This window comes from Triturus cristatus, chromosome 10 (assembly GCF_964204655.1).
Source record: "Triturus cristatus chromosome 10, aTriCri1.1, whole genome shotgun sequence".
In the NCBI taxonomy this organism is placed as follows: domain Eukaryota; kingdom Metazoa; phylum Chordata; class Amphibia; order Caudata; family Salamandridae; genus Triturus; species Triturus cristatus.
The window spans coordinates 1017531367-1017553915 of NC_140593.1; the positions used below are offsets into that span (position 1 = coordinate 1017531367).

At 44.7% G+C, this 22549-nt stretch overlaps 1 protein-coding gene across 1 annotated transcript in view; it reads left to right on the forward strand.

Moving 5' to 3' along the window:
* The window catches only part of TECPR1 (tectonin beta-propeller repeat containing 1), a 428679-nt gene that overhangs the window by 76678 nt on the left and 329452 nt on the right, over positions 1-22549 (forward strand). The window contains exon 8 of the mRNA XM_085629008.1: positions 12451-12552. Coding sequence (XP_085485134.1) covers positions 12451-12552 — 102 coding nt within the window. The remainder of the gene's footprint in view (positions 1-12450; positions 12553-22549) is intronic.

Genomic DNA, 22549 nt, shown 5'->3' on the forward strand with positions numbered 1-22549 from the left:
AGCTGTTAGGGAGGAGGCAGCCATTCCAGTTAGAAAGCCCTTGCTTCCAAAGTCCAAAATGTGAAACTGGTCACAGGACCTAGTTTGAAGCTCCTTAACCCTGCACCAAACCTCATAATGTAACTAGTATTTGTCTTACCAAACCATCACTGATCTTCCTGGAACTCTGACTAGACAGATGTAGTTCCCTGGAACGTTCCCATCTGTATCTCAATACTGTAAGTGAAGACTAAGGGAAAACTGTAGAGGAAATACAGGAAAATGCAAATGTCAGAGGTGAAGTATGATACAGAGATGAAAGGAGGACCCACCTGTAGGTTGTGCTGTGAGCCATTGGCAATGAAGCCACAAGAAGCCATCATTAGCATTGTCTTTATCTATAAATGTTCTCAGCTACCCTTAGGAAGAGTGGAGTGGGAGAGATGGAACAAAGAGGGCCCAGTGATCAAAAGCAGTCAGGGCATCCACCCGCAAACCTTGCACATCTACTCTAGTCACAAAAATCATAAGGCAGGCATTTTCTTGGGCTGCAAAAATATCCATTTGTGGGAAGCCAAACTGGGTAGACACTTTAAAAGCATTTAGGGCCTCATGTAGGTAGCTAAATACCGGTCGGTAACGGGCGAAATTCGGTAAATATCCCGTTACCGACCGGTATTTAGCTATTTGAGATGTAGGAGTCATATGTCAGGATTCGGTATTTACCGAATCGGTAGAAATACCGATTCGGTAAATACCGAATCCTGAATCCATATGTAGGGAGCACTCTAAGGAGTGATGTTTAGGAATAAGAATTCGGTATTTACCACCAAATATAGGTTGGTGGAAAATACTGAATACATTGCAAAACGTGATATTAAGCAGATGTACAAGTGCCATGTGGCAGACATACATGCCCTTATGGCATGTATGTGCGCCACATGTGCACACATGCAAGATTCAGGGGTGCAACAGGGTGTCAATGTGACACCCTGCCACCCTTGAATATGCTCCCCCCCCCATTACCGAATCGGTATTTACCGAATCGGTAATGAGGCATACCTTCCCATTGATTCAATCAATGGGAAGGTATGCCTCATTACCGAATCGGTAAATACCGATTCTAAATTACCGATTTTTTCCGAATCGGTAAATTTTTCTGAATTATTACCTACATCGCATTTACCGATTCATAAATACCGAATCGGTAAAATTCGGTATTTATGAGTCGGTAAATGTGATGCTACCTACATATGGCCCTTAGTGGTGGGGTGTTTATGATTGAGGAGGGAAAAGGATGCAGAGCTGGTATGCAATGAGTTGGTTGTGCGTGGCCTAATACAAAGCATTTAGGGAATGCCACCTGTCCAAAAGAAGGCGCCCTGAGCCAGCAATGGTCAACGTGTTGAGCAGTTCACAGATGCTTTTGCCACCAGGTAGCCTGTGCAAAAGAGATCTCCTGGTATTAGTTATGTGGGATAAACCAATGAAAATCTCATAAAATGGCAGAAAGTTTGTGACAGTTTGAGTAGTAGCAGGAGATGAATAATCCTGCACAGAAGAACTCCCACCTGCAAAGGCACAGGGACAAAACATCAGGCCAAGATTTTCACTCTATTCAAATTCACTAGAAACGCTGCCTGGTAATACAGACTGTTCAGATTTCAGTGAGACAAGAGATGCTGCAGAGAAGGCTTGACAGGAAGAGTGGCCTCAGAAATCACATTTAAGAATGTTAGAAACCTGAGGCACTCGCAGGTCGAGGTGTATGGGCCGACCAACATAGCACTTGGAGTGTCCAAGAGACAGACTGTCCTCACTGAGATCCATCATCCTGAAGGTACCAAAAAATATTATCTCTCCCAAGCAGGGACCAACTGAGATTTTATTGCATTCGGCATGAAGCTGCATTCCTCTAAATGATTGGAGACCTTCCTTTTATCAGGCTCGCAGTGCTTAATTTGGGCCGATTTTCATGAGCACCAGTTAAGTACGCATTCATTTATGGTAGGCATGGGGAGATTAAGTGATTTGCCCAGAATCATAGGATGTTGAGCTGATGCCCAGACTCAAACCTGGTTGCTCAGCGCCGAAGTTAGCAGCTCTGACCATTACGGATTACGCCACATCCTCTCTGCACTTTTATGGTTAATAGTTGGTTCTGTTTTAGGTAGCACTAACAGCAGAAATGGGCAGGTGCACGCTGCCTCCTGACGAGAGCCCTGGCACTAATTATTTTACAAATTAACCACTAGTCCTTAAAAAAAATGTCAGCAGAGTATCTAATTCTTGGGTGAAAACTGGAGGATTTGCTTACAGTCCCAGAGGCAGGACATGGAACTGGTAGCAGCAGGAACCCCACAACAAACTTCAGGAAAATGTCCAGATGAATTGGAACATAAACATGGGCATCCTGCAGATCACTTATCACCAAGAAGTCTTCGCTGGAAGAATTACTGTAAAGACAGACTGAAGTGTGATCATCTTGAAGGGGATGCGTTTGACAAGTCTCTTGACATATTTTATATTCCAGAGTTTGCTCAGAAGATGCTGCAATAGGGTAGAGTAGACCACCATGTCTTGTTGAAGTCCTGAAATCCGAAGGATAGCACCACTGGATAGAAGACATAGGATTTTCCAACATGTCCTAGTAGTGTACCAGCCACTTGCTGAACGAGAGTAAAGATGTAGAGCATCTACAAACTCAATAGAATATCGAATGCATCATTGATAGACACCCAGGCCTCTTAAATGAGAGCTAACCATGCGGCATAAAACCTTTTTCTTCTTTCTCTCGGAACCCTGCCCCAAGGACTCTCATATTCTGATTGGATACTCTGATGGGCTCCTGTGGAGGCTGGTGGGACTACACTTGTCAGCAACCACAATCCTGAGGCTACGAAAGAGTGTCTCAACATTGAGTCATCTGAAAGAGTTACATCATTGTTTTAAAGTTTGTCTTTTGAATCAAATCATTTAGCTGGGGCCCAAACAGCTCGCGACGAAGAAAGAGAAAGTGGTTGATGAGAGTCCTGTCAAGTTTCACATTTAGATCTACATATGAAACCTGGCTGCCAATGTAGAAGAACAAAAGTAGTGTCAAGTATGCTCACCAATAGATTCATAGTCCCCTGTAAAGAAGTAGGATTGGTCTCCCCTCTGGAAACCCGCCAGGAGTAACTGGAGCATCTGTGCTGCATAAACTGTAGATGTCCCACTGCTGACTTGAAAGTTTGAGGCTGCATATAGAAGCTTTATCACTCCTTCCACCTTGTTCACTGGTATGACATTGCCGCTTCCCCATAAACCAAGAAAGAAGGAGAATTCATATTGCAAATAATGGACTCCTTTGGAAACTCCTCCTCAAAGCTGTCTAAGCGTTTGAGATGAAAAAGGAAATGAGGAAAGTCAGTATTAGCAAGATTCTTCCATTTCTTGAGTAACATGTCCCATGATGAAAAGGCAGGGATCACCTTAGGGCACTCATTGAGAATAGAAATTCTCAGTCTCTACTTCACAGGCCCCTGAATTTCTAACATGCCACATGTATGTTTAAGGGATTCAGGAATTTGAGCACCCTGCACACATGCACTCTTTTCCTTAAGCAAGATGTTCTATACATCCCTAGGGTATGCATACGCTACCAAGTGCTTGGTTGGAGGCACAGGAGTGTAGATAGCAGTCACTGCAGCTGCAACAGTTATATCACAAAGGTCAGCTTGGAGAGGAGCTTTGTCTCCTCCCTCCATCCCCCTCATTCCCCTCCAACTCTTCAAAAGCACTCTGTTTCGAGAAAAACGTAATTTCTCCTCTAACTGCTTTTGTGGCATGCCCCTCAATATCCCACTACAACAGGGACTTCCATGAATACTTGCTGTCTGATATTAGACACATGAGCCTTGCAAAAAGCTGTCATAACAGGGCCAGTCACTAACGCACATAGTCAGGCTTAATTACTTTTTTACCCCCTTTTTAAAGTGATTTTTAAAATACAAACACAAGTTAGTGCATCTATATCATCATGTGTATTCCATTAAATGTACAGTGCAGAATCTTCAATATAGTGTCTCTTGACAAAGTTGTGACCCATCAGCACTCTGGTCTGGCTAAACACTCCCTCTTCTCTCTTCCCTCCCTGGGCTCTATCTCTCCAGCGCCCTACACCTTTTCCCTCTCTCTGTTTTTATAGTCTTCTGCTTTTGTGCACTCTATATCCCCCAGGTCCCCCCCCCTGTTTCTCCCCGGTATTGGTAATTGTGTCTTACCCTTCGCTCTATTCCCTCACTCTCCCAGTCAATGGATTCATGGTGAGTGGGTTAGCAAATACTCTTTCAAGGGGTCCCATATATCTTTCGGTCTAGAGGTAAGTGGAAGGAGTTCAGCATATGTCAAGGATTACTCTTTCTAGAATATGAGGTCTTGTAGCCAAATCTTGAATTTAGGTGCCCTGCCTCTTCCCCATCTACAAGAGACTCTCCTTTTAGCTAATAAGAGCCCGAATGCTGCAAATTTTCTATATGCAACTTCAATTTCCGCAGTGTATGCCAGCAATGATATGACTGGCGATGCTGGGATTGGCGCCCCTATCATCTCTCCTAGCGCCCCCAAAACCAGCTGCCAGTACGCCTTTATAAATTCACAATCCCAGGCCAGGTGTAAAAAATCTGCATTCATTTGTCCACAGCTATAGCATTTGCTATCTTCCCGTATCTGGTATCTATGCAATCTAGCCGGTGTGTAATATATGCGGTGGAGAAATTTATAATGTACAATTCGTAAGCGACTGTTAGCCGATACTTTCCCAGTCTGGTCACAGCTATATTTCCATTGCTGATCTGTGAGAGATTCGCCCAGGTCCACCTCCCATTTTGTCTTGAGTCGGTAGGGGCATCTGTCAAAGAGGCCTGCTTCTGGCGATAAAGAAGGGAAACCACGTGTGCAGGGGACGTGCTCTGCAATGTGGCATGTAGTGGGCTCAGCATTGGCGGTTCCAGGGAGAATGTGGACGGTATGTTTTTTGGCGCTCTGGCGGAGTCTCACATTTAGAAAGAGCTCCATTGGCTTGGGTTTTTCCTCGTGAAAGAATTGCTCTCTGCTCTTGAAGACCCCGTAGACATAGAGATCCCCCCAGATGTATATTCTCACTTTATGAAACATTCTGCAGCAACCCAACTCCTGTGTCACCTGAAGATCTGGATACTGTGAGAGATACATTTGTTTGCTGTAACACTTTTTGCCCTAAGTGGGAAGGTTATGCCCCAGACGTGGATCCCTTGCTCACTGTGCCACTGGATTCAAGCTAGCCTGGCTGAATAAGGGTGACATACCCTGAAACCGGTCCTAGGATACTTGTTTCCGGTCCAGGGAGGACCTGGCCTGGCAGTTCGGTCTGGACTGTTCTCAGGGGAACAGGGTCAAGACTGATTTGCATATGGCTGGGTCCAAACCAGGGTGGCGTAGTGGGCAAAAGAACAATGGATTTAACCCAGATCTTTTGACTGGGGGAGAATGTTTGCATTGTCAGCCTTCTGGCCATCATTTGTTTGCTGTAACACTTTTCGCCCAAAGTGGGAAGGGTATGCCCAGATGTGGGTCCCTTGCTCACTGTGCCACTGGATTCAAGCTAGCCTGGCTGAAGAAGGGTGACATACCCTGAAACCGGTCCTAGGATACTTGTTTCCGGTCCAGGGAGGACCTGGCCTGGCAGTTCGGTCTGGACTGTTCTCATGGGGCACAGGGTCAAGACTGATTTGCATATGGCTGGGTCCAAACCAGGGTGGCGTAGTGGGCAAAAGAACGATGGATTTAACCCAGATCTTTTGACTGGGGGAGAATGTTTGCATTGTCAGCCTTCTGGCCATCATTTGTTTGCTGTAACACTTTTCGCCCAAAGTGGGAAGGGTATGCCCAGATGTGGGTCCCTTGCTCACTGTGCCACTGGATTCAAGCTAGCCTGGCTGAAGAAGGCTGACATATCCTGAAACAGGTCCCAGGATGCTTGTTTCCGGTCCAGGGAGGACCTAGCCTGGCAGTTCGGTCTGGACTGTTCCCATGGGGCACAGGGTCAAGACTGATTTGCATAGGCTGGGTCCAAACTGGGGTGGCGTAGTGGGCAAAAGAACAATAGATTTAACCCAGATCTTTTGACTGGGGGAGAATGTTTGCGTTGTCAGCATTCCGTCCATCATTTGTTTGCTGTAACACTTTTCGCCCCAAGTGGGAAGGGTATGCCCAGACGTGGGTCCCTTGCTCACTGTGCCACTGGATTCAAGCTAGCCTGGCTGAAGAAGGGTGACATACCCTGAAACCGGTCCCAGGATGCTTGTTTCCGGTCCAGGGAGGACCTGGCCTGGCAGTTCGGTCTGGACTGTTCCCATGGGGCACAGGGTCAAGACTGATTTGCATATGGCTGGGTCCAAACTGGGGTGGCGTAGTGGGCAAAAGAACAATGGATTTAACCCAGATCTTTTGACTGGGAGAGAATGTTTGCATTGTTAGCATTCCGTCCATCATTTATTTGCTGTAATACTGTGAGAGATGTAGTCTGGGTGAATAGAGCATGGGTACTGCCAATCTGCCAGCGATACCTCTCCATGCCATGGTGGTGCATTCTACTGTAGTGGGGTCTGGGTCTCTGCCATAGGGCCTATCTGCTCTATCTGCTATAAAGCCCGTTAATGGGACAGGATCCAGATATCCCTGTTCGATGGCTAAGTGCGGCATGTAGGGTGAAACCAATATACTGTAAAGCGTGTCTGTGCACACAAGTAGTACAATTTCATATCAGGAGCTTCAAAGCCTCCCTGCGAGAAAGGTCGTGTTAGGGTGTTCCATTTAAGTCTGGGTTGTTTGCCAATGCCAATCTGCGATATGCCATGCCAATCTGGTCAGATGCACTTGAAGTGTTTTTAAAAAAGTGTCGGCCCGGGTTGTGTGGTATGTTGAGCAAGAGATATAACAATTTAGGCAGTATCAACATTTTCATCAAGGAGATTCGTCCTGCCATTGAGTGAGGCATGGTAATCTACTGCGTTATCGTGTCTGTTAGGGAGGCTAAGGTTTTTCCACAATTGGCCTGCATTAACTCTGTCCTATCCCTAGTGACTATTACACCCAAATATTTGACCTCCTCCTGACACCATACAATAAGGTAGTCTAGAGTATATGACTGAGTCGCCTCCGTGAGTGGTAATATCTGAGTTTTACCCCAGTTGACATTAATTTCCGAGATCCCTCCAATCGCAGTGAATTTGCGCAGTATGGGGTTTAGGCTGACTCACTGTTTTCGTACGTAGAGTGTTGTATTGTCTGCATAGAGGGACACTAATATATGTCTGGTGGGATATCATATTGCGTGTCCGTGTCCTCAATGGTGTTGGTGTAGCTTAGCCACCAGTGGTTCCACGGCCAGTGCAAAAACCAGGAGTGAGAGTGGACACCTCTGTCTTGTTCCCTGCGACACTGTAAAAGGGGTTGAGCATACTCCATTAGGCAGAACCTTCGCTTGCAGCTGTTGATACAGCAGCTTTTTCCACAAGAGGAAGCAAGACGGCATCCCCATGCGCCCCAATACCCCCAGTAGGTACCCCCATTCCACCGAATCAAATGCTTTGGTGGCATCTAAAAAGACCGCCACTATCTCGGGGCCCACATCTTGCAGCAACGAGATGAGAGTGTGCAGGTTGTGCGAAGTTTATCGCCTGGAGCTAAACCCCGCCTAGTCGGGCAACACTTGAGCATTCATAAGAAGGCTCAAGCTGTTGGCAAGCACTTTAACTAATATTTTAACATCACAGTTTATCAGGGAATGTGGCCTGTATGACTCACATTCACTGCCTGGTTTCAACAGTGATACTATTGTCACCCCCCTCATAGTCATGGGGAGGGTGCCCTCTTCCTTAGCCTCCTCATACACCTGTTTAAGTATTCGGATCAGGGATTCAATATATTTTTTGTAGATATCGGCAGGGAGGCCGTCCCAACCCGTAACTGCATCACTGCCGCTTTGATTTCATCCTCCTCGATGTCGGCCGAAAGGAATTCCTTTTGTGACTCCCCAAGCCACCCCAATGCTACATGTTCTAAGTATGTTTCTAATGAAATGGGCTGAGCTCCTCTTGATGTGTAGATCTCAGAATAATAATTGGTGAAGGTGTGTAAAATGTTTTCTGTGTCCATATGTATAGTGTCCTTTGCATCTTGTATCCTCAACACATAGTTGGAGAAACAAGCGTGTCGAATCTGCTCCTCTAATGCCTTCCCCGTCCTTTCCCCTCCTCCATACCTGCGAGCTTGTAAATACTTGCAGCAAAATCGGGATTCCCTCTCTGCCATCTGCCTGTACAATTTATCTCTAATATTCCTTTTTGTCTTCCCTGTTGGGAAGTCGTAGAGGTCTTATTCCAATTGTATTAGATCTGTCTATAGGCGAGTGAGGGCGTTCTCTATATCACGTAACACTCCTTGCCCTTTTGCAATACATATATACCACTTATGGTAACCTTAAAGGCCTCCTATATTGTGGATATGCGAGGGACTGACCGGGCATTTCTTTGAAAGAAGTCTTGTATTTCTTGCCCCACCTCCCCCATAAAGGAAGCATCCAGTGACGCTGTTGAGTTAAGCCGCCAAGCGTCCCGTGGCATGCAGTCCATCAGGGGGACAAGTGTAATAGGCACCAGGGAGTGGTCTGAGAAAGTGTGCGCCAAGTGCTGTGCTTGCACCACCCAGGTGCCCAGCCCCCTGGAGACAATCCAGTAATCGAGCCGGGACCATGATGAGTTTACTGCGGAGTAATGGGTGCTCTCCACCAACTAGGGATGGATGTGCTGCCATGCGTCTATTAGATGATGATCTGTAACTATATTATGCAGCTGTCGCTGCGTGGCTGTGTAGTGATGGGGTTGAGGGTTGGATCTATCCTTATGAGGTTCCAGTGAGGTGTTGAAGTCTACCCCATATAACATAGGTGGATCCTATGTCTAGCACCTTACCCCAAAGGACGTTGAAGAAGGAAGGGTTATCTACGTTTGGGTCATAGCAGCACACCAGGGTGATAGAATATGTAGCCTACCTCCCTCACATAATACTGAAGCGTACCTGTGTGTCTTGCAATGACCCCATTGCCACAATAGGAGTACCTTTTTTTAAAAGTATCACTGTGCCTCCAGCATATGCGGAGAAGCATCTGTGTTCCACCCAAGAAGATGCGAAAAATTTCTCTGCCCCTGCTCCAAAATGTGTTTCCTGTAACATGGCAATGTGGGTGTTATGCCTATCCAGGTAGGCTAGGATTTGTCTGCGTTTGCGCGGATTCCCCAGCCCGCTAATGTTCCAGGTTAGAAGGTTTAAACCTATTACCTCCTGCTTACCCGCCATGAGTTGGGTGTCTGACGTGATTCGCTACCTGATGGTTGGTATCCCCCCTATAGGTAACAACTACACTGCCCTATATTTGTCTCCATCTGATAACCTGTACTGCACGAGTGTGAAGATGCACCATCCCCTCCTTCTCCCTCCCACAACGACAACCCCAACTTGTTGAAGAAAGAATTCCCTCCCACCCCAGTAACTAATTCCTCTAGTGTCTGTAGATTAAATTCTTCCATAGCACCTCTCATTTCTTACAGTTCGAGGTCTGTATAGAGGCAAAGAGATAACAGTGTTAAACTTAATGTCTAATACGACTGTGATAGGCCACAGATTAGAGAGAAGGAAAAGAGAAAAGCGGAAGAAGAAGTGAAAAATTCTCAACCAGTCTAGTAGGGATCTCCTTCCAGGGTTGCTATCTCCAGGGGGCACCGCATCCAACCCCCATTCACATTTCTGGAGGGGGTGCCCGGGTAAAGTTTCATTACTGTCCCATTACAACCCTGCTCTAAAAGATAGAAAGAGTTACAATTTGAAAAAAGTGCTACATCCTGTAGCGTGGGCTGGCTTTGCTTTATCCCTCCCAGACAGATAAACATATTCCTCACATCACGAAAGATGCAGGATCCTAATGTCATGCTTTCTCCGAACTCCCCATCGGCAGTCCAGGATCCTCTCCATTGTATTACCAGTGGGAGGGGACCTAGTCCTGCTCTGACAGCAGCGATTGTGAACACACCGGTGAGTATCTGGCGATCCTGTCTTTTGAGGCTGGACTAACAGGCATCAAGTATTCCTCCACCTGTTGCGGATTGGTGTAAAAGTGTTGCTTTCCTTGGTGGGTGATCCGAAGGCGTGCTGGGTACAACATTGCATAGTCTATTTAGGCTTGCCTACGCTTTTTTTTCTCACGGGAGGTAACATTTTTCTGGCCTCCTGTACTGTCATTGTAAAGTCTGGATAGAAGGCTATGTCATTCCCCTCGAATACAAGTTGTTCCTTCTCTCGGGTCAGTCGGAGGGTCATATCCCGGTCCCGATAATTAAGAATGCGGGTGATGATCGGCCTCAGGGGCGCACACGGAGGGGGCTGGGGCCTCAGCGAGCGATGTGCTCTCTCGACCACCAGCTGCACGGAGAAGGCATCAGTACCAAACAGGGTTTTTAACATATATTCCACATATTCCTCCATCTGCCCCCTATTTGTACCTTCAGGCACCCCCATGATACGCACATTATTGCGCTTCATTTGTGATAAATGCTTCTTCCTCCCATCAGACGTGTCCTCCAGTTCCGAAATTCTGTGTTTTGCCTCCTGTAGCCTGTTATCATCCTTTTCTAGATTTTTGGGTGAGAAAATCAACCTGTGTCCATATCGAGTCCATCTTAGTTTCTATTAATGTTAGGCTCTGCTTCATAGTCAATAGGAGGGTCTTCATATCATCTTCTGCGGAGTCCGATGTAGTAGGTGGCCGCTCTGACAACTCGCTGTCTGTATCTTTGGATTGGGATCTTGCCGCTCTGAGAGGCTCAAAGGACAGCTTGGACTGTTTGCCTTCTGTTCCTTCCATCCCTCTCAACCACACTGGCAGTATTTACCTCCGTCTCCTCACTCTCCAAGTTATAGAAGGCGTTCTTCCCACTCAATGAATCCGCGGCGCAGTGGAAGTGATCCCCACAGAGTAAGTTCCAAGAGTAGGGCAGACCCCAGACTCCCCACCAGTGTGTTTGCAATGCACTCCGCTTTGCTGGGCATCCCTCCCGATACCCGCTAATTCCTTCTCCTCTGCGCAGTTAGCGCCTCCCCAGGGCTGTAGGCTTGTTTTCACTCTCCCTTCATTTATACCCAGGCCTAGACCTCCTTTATCTCTTCTGGTTGCTCATCTTTTGCTTAAATCCTGTGCATGTCTATGTCAGCATAATGTTTCTCCATGCATTTAGACCCTTGGTTCTCTATAAAACCTCCTCCCTGCCAGGGGAGTACTCCTCGCTGTGAGGATCTCAGTATCATCTCTTATGTATGCTGGTTCTGCTTGTGGGGGGAGAAGCGGGCCGCTCCTCCCTCCGGCCACCTCACTTGCCGGCAATTTCTGTCAAAGTCTGCTAGCAGTGCGGCTTACTCTGCTGGGATCGCCTCCCAGGAGCTCTCAGGATCTATCACCCAGGTTCCGAGCTGTCTCGCCCTCCACCGCTGTCAGGTCGAGGCAATGCCCAGGGTCTCACTGATATGCCCCGCACCGCTGGATCCCTTCATTCACTGCGCTCGCTCCCACCTGCGCGTCCGCTGCAATGCCTGCTATCAGGCCGTCCCCACGCCTCTCACCTCCAGGGCTCCGGTTGCAGTCCACAGCCTCTTCAATGTTTACATCAAACTGTTGTTTCCGTTTCCAATCTCAAGGATCAACTTGCTAAACCCTTTTTTGGTTTCAGTGCTGTTATTGACTATGTAGCCTATTATTGCGTACCACATATGTACTTTTTATCCTCGAAACCCCCTAGTGAGAATCTCTTGCATCAGGAGATATTTTCATATGTGATCTAAAGGTAGAATCTATTACAATCATGTGCTAGCCTGTTGGCCATTCGACTCCCTAAAGGCATTAAACTGTTCTTCGATCTTCTGACAATGAGTGAAATGTGTTTATTGTCCATATACTTTTCTGTGATGTGATGACTTTCTCTTTGTTGCATGTCAGATTTTGTTAGATTAATATTCTCTCTTAATCCTGAAGAAGCATTGGTAAATTCTTGCCACTTTTTGGATCTGACTGTCAATAGCATACATGGGTTATGTCCCTGCACAGATAGATAATGCGAAGATGGAACCATTTTTGGAGATGGCATCTGTTTGTTTTCAAAACTCTAAACAGTCTGTAAAAATCCTAACTGTTTCTTCTGTCATTATACGATTGACAAATATTTCAGAGTCTATCATTCTAGGTTCTTTCTGCAATTAAATGTAATCTACGCTACACTCAATAGTTGGTGAAAGAGTTTGGGGATTCATACACATTTACCTATAGATATACATTGATTTCTTTCCTGAACGTTTTTAACATTTGATCTGGACTGAACGCCATGAATGCATTTACTTTTGTGATAGGTGTGGTTCAGAAGAGGTGTGAACTCACATAACCCATGTGGCACGAGCTGGATGGAGATGGTAGGAGAAATGTCCATGGTTACTGTTGGCCTAAATGATCAGGTAAGAAAGATGAAGGCAGCGTTTTAGAATTGTATGCATTGCTTGCATGTGAGCCGTTAAAACTGCATTTGCTGTAATTTATTAATGACCACTATTTTATCATAGTAGTCTAATGAATGGTAACCTTACATTTTCCATTGAGTGCCCAGCTATGCTTTTTCGTTCATGAAAGACTTGGCCTGAAGTTTAGTATACTGTCTGCCAGTGAGGAGACAATTTTCCACTGTTCTCAGGCTCCGTTATCTCTTTCCTCAAACGTGCAGTTTAAATTCAAAGTAATGAAAAAATGTGTCACTGGTTTGAGAGGAGGTGATTCTCCTAATAACGTTTGGCCATGATGGTCAAAGGATATCTAACCCTGGATATTGTGTTATAGGGATGTCTACTGATATCAGTGATCATAGAGCATTTAGGTGTGCGGGGCACATTAGAGGTAATGTATCTTGAGGAGTACTTCATACTTTTGATAATGGTGAATAAGTTGGGGTGTTCAGGTTTAGGTGTGTTGAGTGAGACATAATTGGGGTTATTAGAGCAACCTTTGGGAGGGGAGTAATTGTGGGAATGAGAGATGAGAAAGTGTGATGTGTAGACTTTGTATCTTTCATGAAGGTGGTCCAACTTCAGTTTTGATGTGAGGGAGTTTATTTGTGGAGGGAAAAAGAGATTGCTGCACTGGTCAGTACTGAGTTGCAATAAGGAAGCATGAGGCGAGTAATCACAGCTCTCGTGTGAATCGTGTACATTTGGTTGCGTCCCATATGAAGAGCCAGTTTGTTTACTGTTGTTTTAATGTAGCTGGACTGGGTTGGGTGTTTTTGTAAGTGGTAGTGCTGGATCCGCCGAAGTCTGTGTGTTTACTCCTTGGCAGTATTTCAGACTGGGACCGTGTAGGAGTAACTTTGTTCCAAGTTACTTTCCCAACCACCTTGATTTATGCTACCATTATGCTGATTCGTTTAATTCCGCAAAGATTGTGTTGGTGACACTAGATGTGGTAAAGCTTTTAGGGCCTTCAGTTTATCAAAGAATGTGATGAAGATATGGAAGTTGTTGTCTGGAGAGTGGATCACACCCTTCCTAGATTCATGTGTACATCACTTTTCTAGTTATAGAACCCTGAAATAGTATGTTTTTTCCTGTAATCGATATTTGTATTCTTTGAGACTAAGAATGAAAAGCACAGCGTATCGGTCAAGGAGTAAAAACAGAGCAGGTCAGTTTTAATGGAGCCCAGATTGAGACTATTGTAATACTCACTGACTAATGTTACCAAGTATTTATTTCGGGCACAGTATTGTTGGAATTTGGGGCTAAGTTCGAATAAACAAGGAGGAAAAAGATCTTTGGGATGTTGTTAAATGAATCCTGGTGTCTGGTATGATTTTGCTGTGGTTTTGGTGGCCATATGATCTGCAAAAATAAATGTAGGCTATTGATTTGAGAAGCGGGCTCAGTAGAGGAAAAGCACTGTTTAGAGCCTTGGGTAGCACACTATATAGAGCTAGGACGCAGTAGTAAGGTATCCCATTAGTTGTGAAAAGTGTGCATTAGGTTTATCTCACATTTGGTTGAAAACACAGTGACGCCTGAAGTCCCACTTGGTGCAGCAGCATCATCACCATGGTTATTGAAAACAATTAGGAGAACAGGTCACTTTTTATATATGAAATCACCATTAGGTACATTTTGGAGCAAAATTACTTTTAGGTGCAAGGTCAACCTTGAGGTGATTGTGTGGAATCCCATTTAGGAGCAAATCAAATTTTTGGGACAAAAACCCATTTATGTACAAAGTCAATTTAAGTTTGCATCCATATTGGAACAACATAAGCAAGAGTTTGGAAACACCTTTGGGTGCAAACACCCATTTATGTGCAGAAACCCAGTTAGGTGCAAAGTCAACTGGTGTGTGTTATCACACTTATGTGTACAATCACCCAGGATATGAAGAAAATGAGGTTCTAACGTTTCGCGCAACATGTAAAAGTTCTACATCAGTACGAAGTTGGATAGGGTTGGCAGCACATGGAGGTGCAAAGTCACCTTTGGTGCAACATCAGCTCACACATGGAAAACAATTAGGAATTAAAATTACTTTTAGGTGCATAATCACTTTTAGGGGTAAAAGTACACTTGATGCAAAATAGCACCATTTTGGAAACACTTGTAACTGCACAAATCAAAAATGTGGCCCCTTGTGGTAGCTAAATCACCATTGGTGCTTAATAAAAAGAAGTGTGGAAACACTTTGAGGAGCACTCATTTTCCTACATTGCCGTGCATGGCGTACTTCTCCATGTTTATGCACTGCCATGGTAGGCAACCCCTTGGCAGCTGGACTAACACACCCTAAATCCAGTTTCTTAAGGTGAGATCTGAATAATCTTCTCAGCTGATTGAAAATATGAATGACAGTTTCTTTAATCAATTGCAGAAGGGGCAGATCCTGAGTATTTCCCTGTGTATGTTTTTATGACATGATGAAGTCAAATGTAGGTTATTTTTGAAGTTGCCAATAAGGTTCGTCTTTGCGTAAACAAAAATTCATTTATTGTAGATTTGACTACATCTTTTTTGATCATTACAGGAAATGCAATTTTTCGAGGGGTAAATTTGCTATGGAGACTGTGCAGGTTGCTTTCTTCTTTCAAGGGTAGCAGTTGACAGAGGAAATATTTTAAATCCACACTAGTCAACTGGAGACGTTAAAGGAACAAGCAGCATGTATACATAGGAAGCCACAAACATTTGCTAAGGGCAACCACAGTGTAGCTCTGCTGCACGTTTCCCAACTCCCTCACATCACTGTAGCTCCCCTCCTATTTGCGCGCATCAGGTTACACAGTGCTGAGCAGGGAAAATCTATCAGTCTCTGTGGATACAAACAACATGCCTCAGTTTGGTTGTACGTCACAATACTGTATGCAAAAATATCCCCTAACATAAACGTTGTGTCTGGAATGTCATCTCTGCATCATAGACACTTCATTGATATTCACAAAGACTGATAGTCATAAGCACTGAATAATTCTTACAACATTCATGGATCTCAGAGCACTTCTTAATAAATGTATAATCAATTTTAAGGTTCCATACGGTGTCACTGTGTATCAGGTTTCATGATGAAAAAAACACCCTGTAATCGCCTATCAAAAGCTCGGTTTTCATTTTATGGGAGATTACAATGACTCCGAATACCAATATTAACCTGCATTGCAGCACTATTGCTCAGAAAGGTGAAAATGTGTGAAGAAATAAAAAAAAAAGAAAATATAGCGTGACAGGCTTATATTATAAAAGAGCTGAGATGAAGACGGTCTCTTGAAGGTTCCATGGGGCTTCTCTACCCAGAGCACACCCTACTGACAATTTGCCTCCAAGCGCTCAGTTCTTTTTTCTGGTTCATGAGAACCGGACCTTAAGAGCACAGTCAGGTGTTAAACCTCAATTTTTTCCTTACAAATGGTTGTTTTACCGTTTTTTCATCTTTCATTAAACGTTTTTTGACACCTGTTCTTTCGAGTAACAATGACATTTCTATTTTCTTTACAGGAATGTTTTTCAAAATGCCTGTCTCTTTTGCAAAAGTGACCTTCATGTAATAGAAAAAAGGTGTTATCTGAGCTTCACAAGGCTTGTGTGGTGTGCCTTCCAAGAGACCACTCTGTAAATACAATGTTGTAACTTACTCTTAAGCTCAGGGAAAGCTTTAGGCTGGGTGGCCTCATAGAAGACATCAGAAAAAAAGAAGAACTTAAGAAGAAAAGAAATATATGCTTTTCAAGCCCCGTCTGAAAGGTAGCCTGGTGACACACACTTCCACAGAGGGAGCTCTAAAGCCAAAAAGTCAGAACTTCATCTCCATCTATGTTATTCTGGATCGACACCAAAGGTATTGATGTCGAGGGCATCAGCCCGACTTGTTTGCCCGCGAAAGAGAATTCAAAGTCACATTTATGACACCACGATAAGGAGGTGAGATCTCCGTTGAAGAAACAACTTCGAGCCACAGTCATCACTCGATGTTGAGACAAGATCTATCAACATTAAAACCATCGTCATCCAAGACCTCCCACCACTCGCCGCCTAAAAAGTAATCGCCAGGTCATAGACATTGATCACCTTCACTGTTGACGTTGAAGGACCTATTAAGTTCTCCAAACCTGTCAGGCTCTCCATCTCCTTCTGCAGCTTCACTGCATTTATCAATATCACTACATTCTCCAGAATTGTATTCACCTCAGATAAGTGGCCTTACACCAGTATTCTCCATGTCATTGCTTACGGTGACACCTAAAAAGAAAGTAGAGACTGTAACGAAGTCTTCTTTTAAACCTGCAGCTTCACCTGAACCTCCTCCTTAGCCATTAATGCAATTGCAGCCATTGATTCCACTTGAAGATCCACTGAGGGAACCATTGCATTCACTAAACCTCCTGCCAAGCTTGGTATCAAGAAAGACATAGACGTCTCCAATAAGGAAGAGACGTCTAACTCCTACTCTGTTTCCAAATCAATCAGAAGAAAGAGATGCAGATCGCTAACAAAAACTTTGAATATATCAGATGATACCACTTCATATGCTCCGACTTCACCTCACTATTGACAGAAGCATTTACTTGTACACAATTGTGGACATTTTAATTAGCTGTGTGTGTAGGAAGTGTGCCTTTTCTACATGGTCACTCTGTATTTTTCGCTTTTTGCTGGATCCTTTATTTATTTTTCACTTTAGAAGTCTTTGTACTTCAACCCTGATAACCGGGGGCATGGAAAACATGTCTTTTCGATTCGGTCCTCCTTGTCAATACAAATGTGGCACAATCTGTGTGGCACCAGGTTTGTAAGCTTAGTGTTCCTCAACATTACAATGGAGACCTCAAGATCACTACAAAGACAGATGTTAGGCGTGTCAGCATTTCAAGTGTAAATGGATTAGCCAAAACCTGGGTGCTCATAGGAGCTGTTACTATACTACCATAAGTCAAAAGATCGAGATGAGTTTGCAGCAGGTGTAGGAGGACATTATTTCCAATAGGAACTAATGTGTTCCTTCAGGTTTAACAAACTTCTGGAGGAAGCACAACTTTGAAATGATGATGGGTTTGAATAAAAGCTTGGATGGAAACAAAAACACAAAGCTACCAAGACTTCCAGGTTAAAAGACCAGCACCATCAAAAGAGAAAAGTTCGAAACACATGCCACAAACAGTAGGGACCTAGCAGTCTCACTCCACATCTCAAAACTGATTACTAGAGGCTATCCAAAAGCGTGCCTCAAACAGAAGCAGTTCATCCCCGAAAAATACCTTTGATACCAAGAAAGAGCTTCTTCTAAAGGTCATACCCAATTGGACGCCCTCTTCAGTTGCTGCTTCGGAACAGGGGAAACTTTTCCCCTGAGCATTCGAGAGTTACTGGGATCAGCATGTATCCGCCATCAATTGTTCTTTTTGCATTTGTCACCCAGAGTGGGACGGGTATGCCCAGACATGGGTCCCGTGCTCACCATGCCACTGAAGTCAAGCTATCCTGGCTGATGAGGGCTGAAAGCCCGAAACCGGTCCTAGGATGCTTGTTTCCAGTCCAGGGATGACCTGGCCTGGCAGTTCGGGCTGGACTGTTTCCATTGGGCGCAGGGTCAAGACTGATTAGAATATGGTTGGGTCCAAACTGGAATGGCATGGTGAGCAAAAAAACGATGGATTTAGGCCCAGATCTCTGTACTGGGGTGAATGTATGACATTGTTCTGCATTCTGTCCATCAATTGTTCTATTTGCATTTGTCACCCCGAGTGCGACGGGTATGCCCAGACGTGGGTCCCATGCTCTCCATGCCACTGGAGTCAAGCTATCCTGGCTGATGAGGGCTGAAAGCCCGAAACCAGTCCTAGGATGCTTGTTTCCAGTCCAGGGAGGCCCTGGCCTGGCAGTTCGGGCTGGACTGTTCCCATTGGGCGCAGGGTCAAGACTGATTTGCATATGGCTGGGTCCAAACTGGAATGGCATGGTGAGCAAAAAAACAATGGATTCAGGCCCAGATCTCTGTACTGGGGTGAATGTATGACATTGTTCTGCATTCTGTCCATCAATTGTTCTTTTTACAGAGCCATTTAACAGTGGTGTTTAGGGGCTTAACCTTACTGTTGGGCCCAAAACTGATCACCAAGTCCAACCCTTTTAGCACTTTACTCTCTGGTAAGTGAATCAAATCATTTTAAGTGGTGTGGCGTTAGAGGCTCATCCTTCAAAAGTCATTGGGTGACAAGCAATAAAGCCCTATCTAGCACTTGGACTTGTAGGAAAGAAAATACTTTACAAACACAATAAAGGGAAAAGGATCACTGGTCCCAATTTAGACGAGGACGGTTAAGCAAGTACTAATGAAAGCATTACTCTCAGTATGTTATGGGACCGTTTTTTCTGGTGTAGTATAATGACCCTATCTGGCGACCCTTACAGTGCCTGAAAGAGAATACTGCCAAGTGCTTATTCATAGTCAAATAGTCAGATCACCCAGTTATTCCAACTGTCACAATACCTTTCCATACCCAATGGTGAAGTTTGTGCAGTCTGTGTCAGAGTATGCCTGCGTGCTTTGAAGGCCTTACTGCTCTTGATGGTGTGCTCTCGGTATAATAACACTAGACAACCTGGGTCTGGTACTGGGTCAACAAGGATAAACAAAAGGCAAAAACCACTCATTCTGACATCTCTAGTTAGAGAAGATCCCTTTAGGGAACAGAACCCATCAATCACCGAGGAATCAGTGTGTTGTCATCATCTGGGTCTGTCTCTCCTGACACACCACACCAGAGCTAGATAGAACAGCCTGGTCGCGGGTCAGGGGAGGTGGCATACAAGGGTTGTAATCAGATCTCCACCAGAAATGACAAGAAAATAGTAATTTCTCCTTCGAGTGAAAGGGGTTCAAAAAAAGTGCAGCACTAAATCAAAAAAATGTGAATAAAAATGGCTAGAGAAACTCAAAAGTGCTTTAATCGGTAGAGCACCTCTGCCAAAATTAAAAAGCAAAATGGCAATTTAGCATAAATACATCGTCATTATGCTCATTGTCCATAGTATTTGGTCGACATGACATGTTTCTGCCCACTAGGATCTACAAAGTATCGAGGGCATTCATCAGGACCTTAATTTCGCTGCTACTATGAATAAGTGAAAGTGTAAAAGTATATTATATTACAAACATTCCTACCACCGGTTGAACTCCATGGATGTAAAAACCGGACACCTAGGAAAGTAAAAAAACATAAATGAGGAAATGCGAAGAGCTATCCGTGTTGACAAGTCCAGCAAACAGCAGTACAAATATACCGCCACACAAAACACAAATTTGTGTTAGTAACATCTAAAAGTGTATTAGATTGCACTTACCCTACAAATGTGGGTGATACCCTCACCTCAACCTGGCTCTACTCAGGGAAGGGGGCCCCGCTCTGATAAAGGGGAGAGGAAAAAAGAAACAGGGCTGTTGTAAAACATGCCTAAATCTTGATGTTCCCCATACCAAACGACTAAGAAGTATAAAGTTTATCCATGTCTCTAAAAATAGGTGGAGGCACAAAGTATGGCATTAATGTCCCAATCAGGGTAAATAGCCCCTGTCCTCTAAACAGATAGAAAGAAAGATGTAGTTAAAGGGCCATTGAAAAAGATCCAGGGGGTTAAAAACCCCTAGTGTTGAGGACTCTTAAGTTGTTCATGAAGAATTCTAGGGCATTTTCAGAGCAAGAGCCAAGCTTACCTCTCCGTCGGTACCCCAGGGCGGTCTATGAGTAAAGACCAGAGGTACCGACGCGAGCAGAGGGGGAGTGTTTTATAGTCTACTGAATTGTAAACAGGTGAGTCTGTTTCAGCAAGATGGCTTTAGTAAAGCCTGCAAAATTTGCAATAGCGTGAGGACCCCAAAGCCGATAAAAGGTACTGCGCATGCGCTCGAAACGCGATGAAAAATGTAAACAGATAAATCTGGTACAGCCAATCAGTTTCGGCAAAGCGCGATGACAACTGCGATCAGACTACACCAGGGCGGCTTCGGTAAAGCCTGCAATGTTTGCAACAGCACAAGGACCCAAATGACAGTGGTGAGTACTACGCATGCGCGGTGATCGCGACAGAGTGCGCATGTGCCGTACCAGAGACATCGGTCCACCATTCCTCCGTTATCGAGCACTGCGCATATACTGAAAGTGCGATTGAGTGCGCAGGTGCCGTAATCGAGGCGCTATAGTAATACATCTCGAATACAATGGATTCCCACCCTTGATGAATGTAAGGGAATTACGGCAGGCTCCAACCCCAGAAGCGGCCAGTGTACATAACCGCTATAGTCACTATATAAACTGAATACCTGAAGGGAGTTCCCAAAACAAAACGTAAAATCCCCTACGAGGACATCATCATAATCAGACAACCTCTATAAGCGCGTGCCCCAAGCCTCTCATTTGAGCGTGTTAGAATTGATGGGCATGCGCTCATATCTGTGAAAATGGTGTACATGATGTGCGATACGTTCAACTGGAGGGTCTTTAACACTTGTACAATACACTATGTTTGTGAATTCTGTATTGAACCCTTTTTAGTTACATACTGAACCTATCATAAGGTTATCGCGCTAAACTCAGTCATAATAGTTCCCCTTTTTCTGTTTTCGTGGGTCTGACAAAACCCCACACACCACATATCCCTCTCTGTGTCGAAATAGATATGAGCGCATGCCCATCAATTCTAACACGCTCAAATGAGAGGCTTGGGGCACGCGCTTATAGAGGTTGTCTGATTATGATGATGTCCTCGTAGGGGATTTTACGTTTTGTTTTGGGAACTCCCTTCAGGTATTCAGTTTATATAGTGACTATAGCGGTTATGTACACTGGCCGCTTCTGGGGTTGGAGCCTGCCGTAATTCCCTTACATTCATCAAGGGTGGGAATCCATTGTATTCGAGATGTATTACTATAGCGCCTCGATTACGGCACCTGCGCACTCAATCGCACTTTCAGTATATGCGCAGTGCTCGATAACGGAGGAATGGTGGACCGATGTCTCTGGTACGGCACATGCGCACTCTGTCGCGATCACCGCGCATGCGTAGTACTCACCACTGTCATTTGGGTCCTTGTGCTGTTGCAAACATTGCAGGCTTTACCGAAGCCGCCCTGGTGTAGTCTGATCGCAGTTGTCATCGCGCTTTGCCGAAACTGATTGGCTGTACCAGATTTATCTGTTTACATTTTTCATCGCGTTTCGAGCGCATGCGCAGTACCTTTTATCGGCTTTGGGGTCCTCGCGCTATTGCAAATTTTGCAGGCTTTACTAAAGCCATCTTGCTGAAACAGACTCACCTGTTTACAATTCAGTAGACTATAAAACACTCCCCCTCTGCTCGCGTCGGTACCTCTGGTCTTTACTCATAGACCGCCCTGGGGTACCGACGGAGAGGTAAGCTTGGCTCTTGCTCTGAAAATGCCCTAGAATTCTTCATGAACAACTTAAGAGTCCTCAACACTAGGGGTTTTTAACCCCCTGGATCTTTTTCAATGGCCCTTTAACTACATCTTTCTTTCTATCTGTTTAGAGGACAGGGGCTATTTACCCTGATTGGGACATTAATGCCATACTTTGTGCCTCCACCTATTTTTAGAGACATGGATAAACTTTATACTTCTTAGTCGTTTGGTATGGGGAACATCAAGATTTAGGCATGTTTTACAACAGCCCTGTTTCTTTTTTCCTCTCCCCTTTATCAGAGCGGGGCCCCCTTCCCTGAGTAGAGCCAGGTTGAGGTGAGGGTATCACCCACATTTGTAGGGTAAGTGCAATCTAATACACTTTTAGATGTTACTAACACAAATTTGTGTTTTGTGTGGCGGTATATTTGTACTGCTGTTTGCTGGACTTGTCAACACGGATAGCTCTTCGCATTTCCTCATTTATGTTTTTTTACTTTCCTAGGTGTCCGGTTTTTACATCCA